At 32.6% G+C, this 13,511-nt stretch overlaps 1 protein-coding gene across 1 annotated transcript; it reads left to right on the forward strand.

The window, feature by feature from the left end:
* Nucleotides 1–404: 404 nt before the first annotated feature.
* Nucleotides 405–1,844, forward strand: LOC138133236 (zinc finger MYM-type protein 1-like). The gene has a single exon (XM_069051068.1). The coding sequence runs from the start codon at nt 405–407 to the stop codon at nt 1,842–1,844; it is 1,440 nt and encodes a 479-aa protein (XP_068907169.1).
* The last annotated feature ends 11,667 nt before the right edge of the window (nt 1,845–13,511 follow it).

Here is a 13,511-nt window from a genome sequence, read left to right on the forward strand (position 1 = left end):
TATTCCTTTCGTCAGCTGTAATTAATTGGTATTTTAATTCCAAAACATAAAATACGATATAATAAAATCGTGTTTTTTTTTGTCATAATTCGATATTCAAAAAGTGCCAGTTCGGTAGTTCGGCTGTGCGATTACGATATCAATCGCCTACCGCTTTACTGAGAATACTCTTTTCCAAGAAACAACAACACCCGTTCCGGTAGTTAATTCTGCACAAGTGCAAGCCGCAGAAATTCTTATTTCTGTAGCATTCAGATTTTGCCTTACCTTTAGTGGAGTGGAACCAAAATTTTAAGTGTTATTAAAGAGTCAAAAGGTGAAAGTGGTACTGACTAATAACTATCTAGTGGTTGGTTAACAAAAGTAATTTAATAGGCAGTAGATAGTGTACATATTTAGTAGTGATGGATATAAGGAATTTTTTCGTTAAAAAATCAAGATTAGAAGATTCGAATAACTCGCACGTTACAATTCCCAAAAGTAATGATCATCAGGCTGGCGATGATAATGTTCAAATAGCCTCTACTAGTTCTAATTATAAAAATCAAAATACACCGGCGCCATCGGATTTAGTTGGAATGGGAAAGCTTATCAAGCAAGTGGAACTTAAAACTTATCCTAAACAGGCTAATGGTCGTTCTTTCCACTCAGATTGGTACAAAAAATTTAAATGGCTGGAATACTCTGTTCAAAGTGATGCTGCCTTTTGTTATGCGTGCAGACAATTTCAACCATTTGCCAACAAAGAAAAAACATATACCGAAACGGGGTATAGGAACTGGAAGAACGCTCTAGATTCAAAAAATGGTTTCCCAAAACATGAAAATACCGAAGTTCACATAACGTCAATGAAAATGTGGAAGGAAAAACTCGCAAGACAGAATACGGGCATCTCTGTATCCACACTAGTCAATCATAATATACTGGAAAAGCATAGATATTACATTAAATCGATTGCAGAAATTATACAATTTCTAGCGATTAATGAATTAGCGCTGAGAGGTGCATATGAAGCAGAAGAACACGCTGAACGAAGTTTATTCAGTAATCTTTTCAAATTCACACTTAAAAAAGATACATTGCTTTCTGAATGTGCACAGCATATACCGAAAAATGCGAATTACACATCGCCAGCAATTCAAAATGAAATTATTGAAATTTTGTCAGACATGGTGCGGGAGTCTGTTGTTGCAGACATCAGAAACGCTGATGTGCCGTGGTTTACATTGATGGAAGATGGAACGCGAGACAAAAATAATAGGGAGAACATATCAATAGCCATCCGGTACGTTAAAAATGGAAAAGTCTTCGAGGAGTTAGATGCGAAGAACTTTACCGACCTGACGCTGGATATCATGGAAAAAAACAATTTAGACACTTCGCGTCTTCTGAGTCAATGTTACGACGGTGCCAGTGTCATGAGTGGCAAAAGAGGAGGTGTTGCCGCATTAATCCAGAAGAAATTAAAGAGGAATGTGCCATACGTACATTGTGCTAATCACAGATTGCACCTAGTTGTTATTAAAATGGTCTCAGATGTAGCTAAGATCAAACATTTTTTCGATCAATGTATACTGTTACACACATTCTTCCAACACGGAAAAGTTGCGGCGATATATGAAGGTAAAAGTATTGTTAGGGTCCTTGATCAACGCTGGTCAGGTCATCTGGCAATTGTCAATGTTATTTCTTCCAACTTTAAAGAGATCTTAAAAACACTGGATGCCATCATAAAAAGTGATAAATTTACTGGAGAAGATGTTGCTAAATGCATTGGATTGAAAAGTGTCATGCTTGGAATAGAATTTCGCTTTAGTTTAATGCTTATGAGAAATATCTTGTGAATTTTAGAACCTGCAGATGCCATTTTGCAAAACCGTTCAAGTAGTTTGAAAGATGCTTTGTCGGTTATAAAATCTGTAAAGCAACGCATCGCAAAACTAAGAGAAGTGGATATATTTCCTGAAATTTTTACGGAGTCAGAAGTATTGGTGGGCAATACTAAGGCATCAACATCAGAAATTAATTTTGATTCTAAAAAACGGGAAAAGAGAGTTCCTGTGTCTATGAAAGACTATGTAGTTTTCTAAAAATTACCATGTAACACAGGTAATAATGATAATGAACCATCGCAAATGAGACAATTACATTTCGAAGTAATTGATTTAGTAATAACACAATTGGATGAACGATTCTGTGAGAACGAAGAACTTTTAAATTCCATCAGCAGCATAGAAGAATTCAATTACGAAAAACTGGTAGTTTTGGAGAAACTACTCGTAGGTATGTAGTATAAAAAACCTAGTAGGTTTTTCTTTTATTTTTTGTAAAGAAGTGATTTTATTTTAATTCAGAACAATAAATTATATCTTTCTTTGAGGTGCCACCATTCCTTCCAAAGAAGAACTCTCAGTGGTAAAATGTTTCTTTGAAGAAAATCCATCAGATGCTGACAAATTTGAACATCTGTATAAGCTGCGAGAAGCTTTCAGGAAAACGTACGATCTCTTCTCCACCGTTGCCACTTTTGGATGCAGTACAGCTTGCTGCGAATCTTCATTTTCGACAGTAATTGCTATTAACCGTCCTCAAAGAATTGCAATGACACATCAGCGTATGGCTGACTTGGTCTATTTAGCTTTTGAGAAAAAACGAACGCAGGAAATTGATTTCGATTTGTTCTTGTCAAAATTTAATAACAAGCGTGACAGAAAATTACAGCTTTATTAATTAGGTACTCATCGCAAAGGTGTATTTAAACATACCACTACATTTTTGTTCTTTCTTAAACTTTTATATCTCTAATAATAAACTACCTTTAACCTTTACGTTTAAATTTTTTAGCCCTTCCATGAAAATCGCCTGCCCTTTCTGCAACCAAAGGCTGGCTACGGCCCTGATATGAGGTTTTTTGTGGTATTCTTGACTTCTTTTTCAATGCATCACTTCCGGAAAAGTCCATACATTTTTTCATAGGTTTTTCTCGATTTGGCAGGTATGTAGCAAATTGTTAATGGCAGCATTTTGCAGCTTCGACAATTCCAGGATTTTCATCGGAAGAGCTAATCATCTCGAAACCACACAGAAAACTATAATAAACTAGCTGACCCGGTGCACTTCGTATCACCTACAATCGCTGTTCGTTAGCCTCGCTAAAACTCAAAAACGGTTTCACCGATTTGAATATTTTTTTTGTAACATTTTGATTAGCTATAATCAATCCTAATCAACCTTACAACTTCAATTCATTGAGATCAATAGTACTGGCTATATTTTATACGGTTTGAATTTCGTGTGGTTATTAAATGAAACTTGTTTACAATTCCAATGAATTTGATGTCTTTTATGTACATGAAATATAAATACAATTGGTACCACTGTGATCTAAACGCATTTCTGATTTCCGGTTGTCAGCTTTGACAGAGTTGACAGGCGAATTTGACGTTTACGTGGTATCATTCTTTCCAAATTAGAAGAAGAGTGGTCGATCCGGAGGGTAACCCAATATTATAACATCGCGAAGAGCTGACTCGACAGACGTTGCCTTGTCCAAATTTCAATACCTAAATTTGTTTGTGATCGTTTTGTGAATTTGTGAAAAGCTATTGGAAATGTGTAAACAAAGTAAAAATGAGGAATTTTACATGGGAGATGAATTCTATCGGCAGTATTCTACACTGCTGAAATGCTGGAAATGTGTGATGTGCCTGGAATGTGATCGAGTTGGAACCATGCGGTTTAGTTCCAGAATTTAAGTCACAATTTAATAATTAAGTCAGAATTTCATGTCCAAACTAATTATTTATTTTCTTCCATTAAATTTGTAATCACAATGAATCTCAAGCAGTTTTATTGGGTGGTTCAAAATGATTATGAAGAAGTATTGCAACTATATACGAAAATTTATGTGGCAACTGTGTGAATGGGATAGAGTTGACATTTGTATGACATTTTATAAGCGTGCATTTGATTTTTTAAATTTCATCACACATTGATTTGACAACTTTCAAAATTGCGCGACTATGAACTGTCAAAAAAATGTCAATTCTATCCCACCCACACAGTTGCCACATAAATTTTCGTACATAGTTGCCAGATTTATCCACAATTATTTTGAATCACGCAATATTTACATTTCGATTGCAAGATCGATGTTCAAGTAAACAATCCGATTGGTTTGATTCCCAATTTCACAATCAGCTGTCAAATGACATTTGTGCATGTAGGGTAGGCAAATAAATTGGAATAGAAATAAAACAACCACTACATTTGTTGGACAGATCGCGAAACAGCACAAAAGTAAAAGGAAATGTAATTTTATTTTAATTTACTGGATTGCGTTTTTCCAGATTTTTCTCCAAATCTTCCAGATTTTTTTTTTTCAATTGAAAACAAAAAAAAAGCATCAAGCAAATATGTAGCTCCAAAAGTCAGTTATGATCGAGAGTGAATACAAAAATTATAATTTTTGAAATTTGTCCGAATTTTCCGACTTTCCTTTGTAATTGTCCCGAATTTTTTTTCCAAAAACTTATCCAAAACCCTAATAAACAAAACCAAAAAAGAATTACGCATAGCCATCGTTCGAATCCTGAGTTATGGTCTTGAGTTCATACAAAAAAGCACTTTCAGTTTTCCCCGAATTATTTTAATTTAGTTTTTCCAGATTTTTCTCAAAATCTCTCAGATTTTTTTTCTATTGAAAACATTCAATTGAGTTATTTCCATCCCGGGGCATATCGAACAAAAAAAGAATTAATCAAATATGTCGTTCCTTTCGTCAGTTATGATCGAGAATGCATACAAAAATTATAATTTTTGCAGTTTGCCCGAATTTTTCGGCTTTCCTTTGTAATCGTTCCGATTTTTTTTTCCTGAAAACTTTTTCACGACTGTAACGAACAAAACAAAAAAAAAATTATGCATATCCATCACAAAAAAAGCACTTACGGGAAAAACTGAAAGTGCTTTTTTCTGTGGGAACGGCTGGAACGATTTGGCTAATGTTTTTTTTAATGTTCGTAATAATCCGTATGAGGTTTTTATGTAAAGAAAAATTGGAAAAGTTGCCCGGAAAATTGGAAAATTCGGGAAAAACTGAAAGTCCTTTTTTGTGATAGATATGCATAATTAATTCCTTTTTTTGTTTTATTCGTTATAGTCGTGAAAAAGTTTTCAGGAAAAAAAATCGGGACAATTACAAAGGAAATTGAAAAAATTCGGGCAAACTGCAAAAATTATAATTTTTGTATGCATTCTCGATCATAACTGACGATAGGAACGACATATTTGATTAATTCTTTTTTTTTGTTCGATATGCCCCGGGATGGAAATAACTCAATTGAATGTTGTCAATAGAAAAAAAAATCTGGAAGATTTGGAGAAAAATCTGGAAAAAGTAAATTAAAATAATTCGGGGAAAACGGAAAGTGCTTTTTTGTAAGACCGTAACTCAGGATTCGACCGATGGCTACGCCTAATTCTTTTTTGGTTTTGTTTGTTAGGGTTTTGAATAAGTTTTCGGAAAAAAGAACTTGGAACAGTTACAAAGCAAAGTCGGAAAATTCGGAAAAATTTCAAAAATTATAATTTTTGTAAGCACTCTCGATCATAACATATTTGCTTGATGCTTTTTTTTTGTTTTCAATTGAAAAAAAAATCTGGAAGATTTGAAGAAAAACCTGGAAAAACGCAATTCAGTAAATTAAAATAAAATTACATTTGCTTTTACTTTTTTGTTGTGTCGCGATCTGTCCAACAAATGTAGATGTTGTTTTATTTCTATTCCAATTTATTTGCCTACATGCACAAATGTCATTTGACAGCTGATTGTGAAATTGGGAATCAAACCAATCGGATTGTTTACTTGAACATCAATCTTGCAATCGAAATCGAAATGTAAATATTGGGTGATTCAAAATAATTGTGGATAAATCTGGCTACTATGTACGAAAATTTATGTGTGGGTAGGATAGAGTTGACATTTCTTTGACAGTTCATAGTCGCGCAATTTTAAAAGTTGTCAAATCAATGTGTAATGGAATTATAAAAATCAAATGCACGCTTATGAAATGTCATACAAATGTCAACTCTATCCCATTCACACAGGTGCCACATAAATTTTTGTACATAGTTGCAATACTTATTCACAATCATTTTGAATCATCCAATAAAACTGCTTGAGATTCATTGTGATTTCAAATTTAATGGAAGAAAATAAATCATTTGTTTGGACATGAAATTCTGACTTAATTAAATTGTGACTTAAATTCTGGAACAAAACCGCATGGTTCAAACTCGATCACTTCCTTTTTACTTTGTTTACACATTTTCAATAGCTTTTCACAAAACGATCACAAACAAATTTAGATATTGAAATTTGGACAAGACAACGTCTGTCGGGTCAGCTAGTCAATTATTAAAAAAAATCCTCCACCACCCGGCGGCACGGCAATTTTGCCGGATTACGGATTACGGATAATACTATCAAGTAATAGTGCAGTGATTATCAACATAATTACCGGCGTCTCGCCTCCACATTTTGACTTTTTTGTGTTTTATGTTCTGTGTCAATGTTAAGAAATTTCCTCACGACATGACATGAGTATAATAATATACCTTTTTGAATTTCAACCACCAATGTGTTCTCTAAGTTCAAAATTTTTAAATTTTTAAAAAGAGATTGCGGTACTATTCCCGTTGCTGAAATTATAAGTGGTAAAATCGAAATTTTTTCTAAACACCAAAGATTTCTCATAGCAACGGAGAGTTCTAAATATTTATTAATTTTTGTGTTATATGTCTGTGTTATATTGTGTGAAATTGGAACAGCTATATCTAAAAGATATTATTATAAAAAAAAATTAAAAAAAATTTGTTACACAGTCTAGGACTGGTTTTTACAAATCTATGAGGGGCATGATGACCAACTCAATAGACCGAGACCAATGGCTTAACGTGACTTCCGAATCACTGGACAGAATATAGCCTTTTTTTTTTTACTTATTTAAATTTCGTCCTGGATCGGAATCGAACCCGCGACCCTCGCGTCCCTGAGCCGAAACGCACTCCCTTAGGCTATATTCTGCCTTAATATTATTATTATTATTATTATTATTATTATTACCGTTTAATTTTGATTTTAAAATAGATTTAATTCTTAAATAAAATTGTTTTTCTAAATTTTCTTTTATAATTGAATGTTGAATATGATTTGATCGAAAATCTATTTATTTAATTATTTTTAATTTACAATGCGAAAATTTCCGATAATAATACGGAATCTGGAAAAGTGCCCTGAATGCTTACAGCGTTTCCACGTTGGATGGCAAGGGAAATCCTCTCTAAAAGGAATTTCTTAGATTTTGAAACCCCTGATTCCGGGATTAGTCGGTCTCCGATGACATTAATGAAATCTATTGTTTCTTTGCACCAAGGGCCTAAGGTTTCAAAGGCTAAACCTTTAAATACGAGTATGTAGTTTGACGAAATAACTATATTTGTTATGTTTGCGTTTGCAAGCCATTTCAGCGGCAAAACCTGAGACTTCAGATGTTTTCAATACGTAACTGTCTGCAAGTGTATCTACGACAGTAACGTCCCAAACCAAAGGTTGACCTTTAATCCACGGTACTAAAGTCATCCCATCAGGGCGTTTTCCGTCATCACCAGATAGTCCGTTTGGTTCTAAAGTTGAATTAACATGAATAGAAGTCAAAGACCGGTTGATAATAGAATTAATTGATTGATTAATACCTAAATATTTATAAAATTCTCCTTTATTTAAATTTTTAATGATTTCTCTTTCTTTAGTTATATATTCTAAATTTTCGTAATGACCGCGACATATTGATTGCGTTTTACACTTACCAATACCAAAACTCATGCCAATATCATTTGAGAAATTTTCAGTTATTGTTAGTAAAGATAAAATGTGATTCTTTTTAGATGCATAAAGTTTTATGTCATCCATATAAAGAAGGTGATTTAATTTGGATAGTGTGGTATTATTAAGTCTAATATTGAAACCATATCCAGTGCTATTTAATAGATTTGTCAAAGGATTAATGGCTAGACAAAACCATAAAGGACTTAAAGAATCTCCTTGATAAATTCTCCGTTTAATTTGAATAGGCTCGGATTTTAATTTAGTATTGTTTATTGATAAATTTAAAGTAGTTCTCCAAAATGTTATAACATGGGATAAAAAGTTAATCAAATCCAAATTATTTTATAAATTTTAAGAATTTTAATTAACCATGAATGTGGTACTGAATCATAGGCTTTTTTGTAGTCTATGAATGCGGTATAAATATTTCTATTATTTTTTCTAGCTTGTTCCATTATTACCGTATCTATTCACAGGTCTACAGTGGATTTGGTGCCGGAAAGATTAAAACTGTTTTTGATTATGCCTGCTATGCTGATTCGAATGGTATAGATTTTTTTCTAAATCTACGTGTAGTTTCCGAGATATGACACGTGTCCAAAAACTGCTGCTTGTACATATTTTTCACCTTTTATGACATTACTGAACATAAAGAAAGCTTCTTTTTCGTTATTTCTTTGAGTGAATTTCTTCAGGACATTCACGCCTGATACCCCAGCAGTAGTCAGCCATCATATGTGTAGCCCATCGACCCTGGTATAATTTTTAGGTTCTGATGAAATCGCTCTTCTTGTTCCTCACTGTAAGAGCCAAGATTTGCAGGAAACTTATCCAAATGATTATGTACTCGTAGATAATGGACTTTGATGCATGGTACTTCAATTTTTCCAAAACCAGAAATTTGTTTTGATACCCCTCCTTTAATTTAGTGGAAGGAGCAATAGGTTCTGCACCATATTTATTACCATTATGTAGCGGCTTGAGTAAAAGGTAGGGGTTTTGATGATGTTGCCTCAACTACAAGCACACGTCTCTTGGCGGATTCCAGATCGGGATAGATCTTTTTTTTTCGGTTTTTTGGTTCCCTCCAAACCATAGGCACACTAAACTTCGAATGACGTCTTTTGACATTCTTCCACTGTCTTAAATGTTTCCTACACGTTTTGCAAACATTGTTTGGAATCCAAGGTTTGTCAACCTTTTTGATTTTCATGTTGAAGTAAGCGAAATAGGTATGCATTTTGCACAAATTCAAATATGGATTTTCGACATTTTTTTATCGTATATTCGCCACAAACATAACAAAATGTATTCGGAACATTTAGATAAGATACTTTTTGACGAAAATATCTCGAAGATTTTATTTCGGACCGTTTTTTATTAAACAAACACCAACACTAAATACGTGAAACGGCAAACAGTTATCGCTGCGGCTACCGCAAAAACTGTACGTAGTTTTTACAAATTAATATTACTGAGAAGATCACTAGACCCTATGCATTAAAATCACGTTTAAGTTTCAGCGGCACCAATTTTTTTTTTTTATTTTGTAGACCTGTGTTATGAGTTGTTCTTTACAACCAAAACACTCCTTAACACAACCTTTTTGTTCTTCATTAAGTATATTTAATTTTTGACAATGATCGTAAATTATTACTTTAATGCAAGATGTCATAATTTTATAAATTGTAGGCAGACATGCGATTGGCCTATATTTTGATGGATTTTTAGTATCGGAATCTTTTGGTTTCAGATATGTTATACCATGGGCCAAAAACTCTGGAAATGTGTTAGGTTCCCTAATAAATCCGTTGAAGTGATCAAGTAAGCATTTATGAATACAAGTAAATTTTTTTTCTTTATACCATACTGTTATTAGGATTTATCAGTACTCAATGCTTGATTGATATGATACCTATAACAGACTAGGCCGTTATTCAAACTTATCAGAGCGAGGCCGTTATTTTTGCTACCGTTGCTACGGTTACGGCACAGATGACAACTAAATTTAATTTTTGAAGTAAAGAGAAATGTCAGTCTTACAAATAAATCATCGTTAAATGTTAAGTATTATTGGTATAAAGAAAACTATAAAACAACATACGGCCGATATGGATATAACAGACTCGGTTGATTATAAAATCTCGGCTCCGCCTCGATTTTACAATACCTCAACCATGTCTGTTATATAACCCATATCGGCCTAATACCGTTATATACTATTAACCAACCTCCAGGGGATTTCCAATTATGTGAACTATTAATATTTTAACTAAAATTTCAAGGCTAATTTGAATATGATGTGGATTATTACTATCTTGTATCTCATTGTCTAAATGAGGAATCCAATCTGCCTGATTATTAAATTGAACTTCATTTTACCATGTTTGACCAGAATTCTTTAATTTCATTTATATTTGGTATACCATTATTATTTTGAGTTTTATTATCTGCTAAATTTTTGTAAAACAACTTCTCGTTATTTCTAAATAGTTGGTTTTCAAATTTCCGTTGTTTATTGTTTTTATATCTTTTTAGTCGTTTAGAATAAATATTTAATTTCTGTAATAAAGTGTCTTTAATTTCTATAAATGTTTTATTATATTCCTTATATTTTAAACAATGTATTCTGTTTTTATTTAAAATCGATTGAATACAATTATTTAGATGATAAGAATTTATACCCTTTAAATATTGAGTTATTCTACCTAAATTATTCTACCTAAATCTCTGCGTTTATTTAGTCTTCGTTCCCATTTTGGTAATTCTTTAACTTTTATATTATTTGTCTGGTTAATTTGTTTTGAACCATTTAATCTGATAATTGTTAGAGCTCCACTATACAGGGTGATTCATCTTTTACCGCCGGTGGCAAAATTGACCCTAAAAATTATAATTTCGTTTTCATATTTTGCAGACCTAATTTATCATTCATGAAATTTATAGGTTAATTAGGTCAAATGTTGGCATTTTCTCAATTATTAGTTTTTTAATTTATTCAACCTTGTGGCATATGCACACTCAGGTATTTTCACGCAATTTTACCATGTTAAATTAATTTTATCATATGGTATTATTGAAATAAACGCATTTTGATATTCAAATTTGTATTTGTTTCATGATTTAGGACATAATGTCCCAATATTTAACAATAAGATCTATTAGGGGATCTTTATTGCCACCCCTGTGGGTCCTTTACAACTCTATTCGTAAAACCGAACAAATTCATCTAAGCAGGTCAGTTTTACAGGGTAGTTATTGTTAAAGAAAATTTACAATACTAAAAGTCAACGAGTACCAATAAAAGCAATTTTTCCATTAAAATTGATTTAATTCAAAAGCTATCAAACATTTTTCAAAACGGATTGTAGATATTGATTTTATACGCCATTAGCCACATTCTGATGTAAAAATTTAAACATGAAATTTTTTTCAAAAACAGTTTTTTATAAATATCTGCTCATAAAATTATGTTATGAGGAGCAAAAATGAAGTTTTATGTGCTGCGGCTGGTAGATTGGCTGCCGAACGCAGTGAGCCAGCCGAACTGATTTAAAATTTCAATTATTGCAAAGAATTTTTTGGAGCTTTGTTGTTTAGGTAATAGTGGTCTATTAAATGGTTCTACGGGGTGATCAAGAAGGACTGTTTAAGTTGGTAACACTGGATCGTATTTTAAATCGTATAACAGGAGTAACTTCCGGTTGTTGGTGGCTTGTCGTTATTAATGCTATACCTATATCAGATATTTGTCAAATAAACCAACCAAACATATCCAGTTGCAGTGTTATAAATAACCGAATTAAAAATTTTTCTCCATTGTACTGCCAACTTAAACAGTCCTTCTTGATCACCCGGTATATGTTCAAATTCGTTCAGAGTTCTATTGAATTCATCTTCAATTTGTTCTTTAAAATTTTGATGGTAGTAAAAATTTTGATTAATAACATGTATATCATTGTAACTCAAGTCTAAATTATTTATGTCGTTTTGTATCGTGTTGTTTGGTGTTGACCTATTTTGATAACATTAATTAATATTAACGGTAATACAATGTAAACAAAGATGTACTCGTACGTCATTACCTTGCAATGTTACCGTAGTGGATTTAAAATATTTTTTTCGATTTACGGTAGTCTCTTCTACACCGTAGTGCACCGTTAGTACGCCATTTTTGGGACACCCTGTAACTCAAAAACAAAAAGACTTTTACTAGAAAGGATGTATGTAAGAGGTATGGAAGAGGAGGGAAAGGATAGAGAAGGAGAGGGGTGGGGAATAAAAGAAAATGTAGGTTAATTTAAAAAAGAAAAAAGAATGATTTTGGAATTGTAAGTTTATTTAGAACTGTAAAGTATAGGAATCCTTTAAAGCCCGTAGGGTAAAATAAAGTAAAGTAGTATGAAATACTAGAAAGGATGTTTGTATTTAACTTTTATTCATCGTCACCAACCACCGATTTTTTTGACATCCATTTCGAGGACACCTGTCCTGTATATTAAATTTCATTAATATAATTAATTTATAATTATTCATTTCATTTACTTATAATAAGGTAATAGCTAGGTAGTAGGTACCATCGGTGGACATTAAAACCTGGGACATCCAAAAAATTTTCATTGTGTATCAAACTTTCGCTTTGTCCCAAATTGGCAGATTAGCTATTGTCACACTGACATCACTCTTTGCAATCAACTCTTACCCCGTCGAGTTTCAATGTTTTTTTGTTACCTACCTGTCCTGACCGCCAAAAAACCGATTCTTGAATAATTACCAACCATTTAATTGGGAAAACAAACAATGTCATTCAGTATGAAATAAACTAAACTTTAACTTGATGGTTTTGACAAATAAACGTCATTCACCCCGTCATAATTTTTATAACCTTTTCGTAAAAAACCAAATTTAACCGACACAAATTTTGTAATTTTTGACTTTATACAACTGTCATCTTGTCCCATCTTTTAATGTCCACCGATGGTACCTACGCTTTTCAATCAAAAAATCTTTGATAAAGTAACGCTTAAGGTATAAGATTATATGGCCCTTTAAAAGTATTTGACCGGAGATAAACGTCCCTTTTGTCGCAATCGCAGTAGGCGGTCAGCCCAACCATAAATCATGCTTCAAGCAATTCTCTGTTGTGAATACCAGAGCCGGCCTCAAAACAAATACGTACCGATGAAATTATATTTATTTATTAAATATTACAATACTATTACAAATCATCTTTACTGTTTTCAAGACACAAAGTACTAAAGGGAATTTCGTTACAATCACAAAATTTACAATAAACATCAAAAACATGTTCTATCACAAATTTTTAATCCCTGCCCTGAACCAAGGAAAGGGGATGCAGCTGCACGAGCCGAGACAACCATCTCAACGCCAATATTGGTTTCCATTATTGGGATAATTTTAGTGCTGCCATATAATCTTATACCTTAAGCGTTACTTTACCTACCTTTTGGGTTCTTCTCTTACTATATTGGTTATTAAATTATTATTATTATCTAATAAACTCTAGCTAAGCAGGTAACAACTTTAAGTAGTTAATTGGGGTTCTTTTTCCTTATGACATTAAGTTTTATTCTAAATTTATTTATACATCGTTATATTATAA

The sequence above is a fragment of the Tenebrio molitor genome, chromosome 6 (genome assembly GCF_963966145.1).
Source record: "Tenebrio molitor chromosome 6, icTenMoli1.1, whole genome shotgun sequence".
Taxonomy (NCBI): domain Eukaryota; kingdom Metazoa; phylum Arthropoda; class Insecta; order Coleoptera; family Tenebrionidae; genus Tenebrio; species Tenebrio molitor.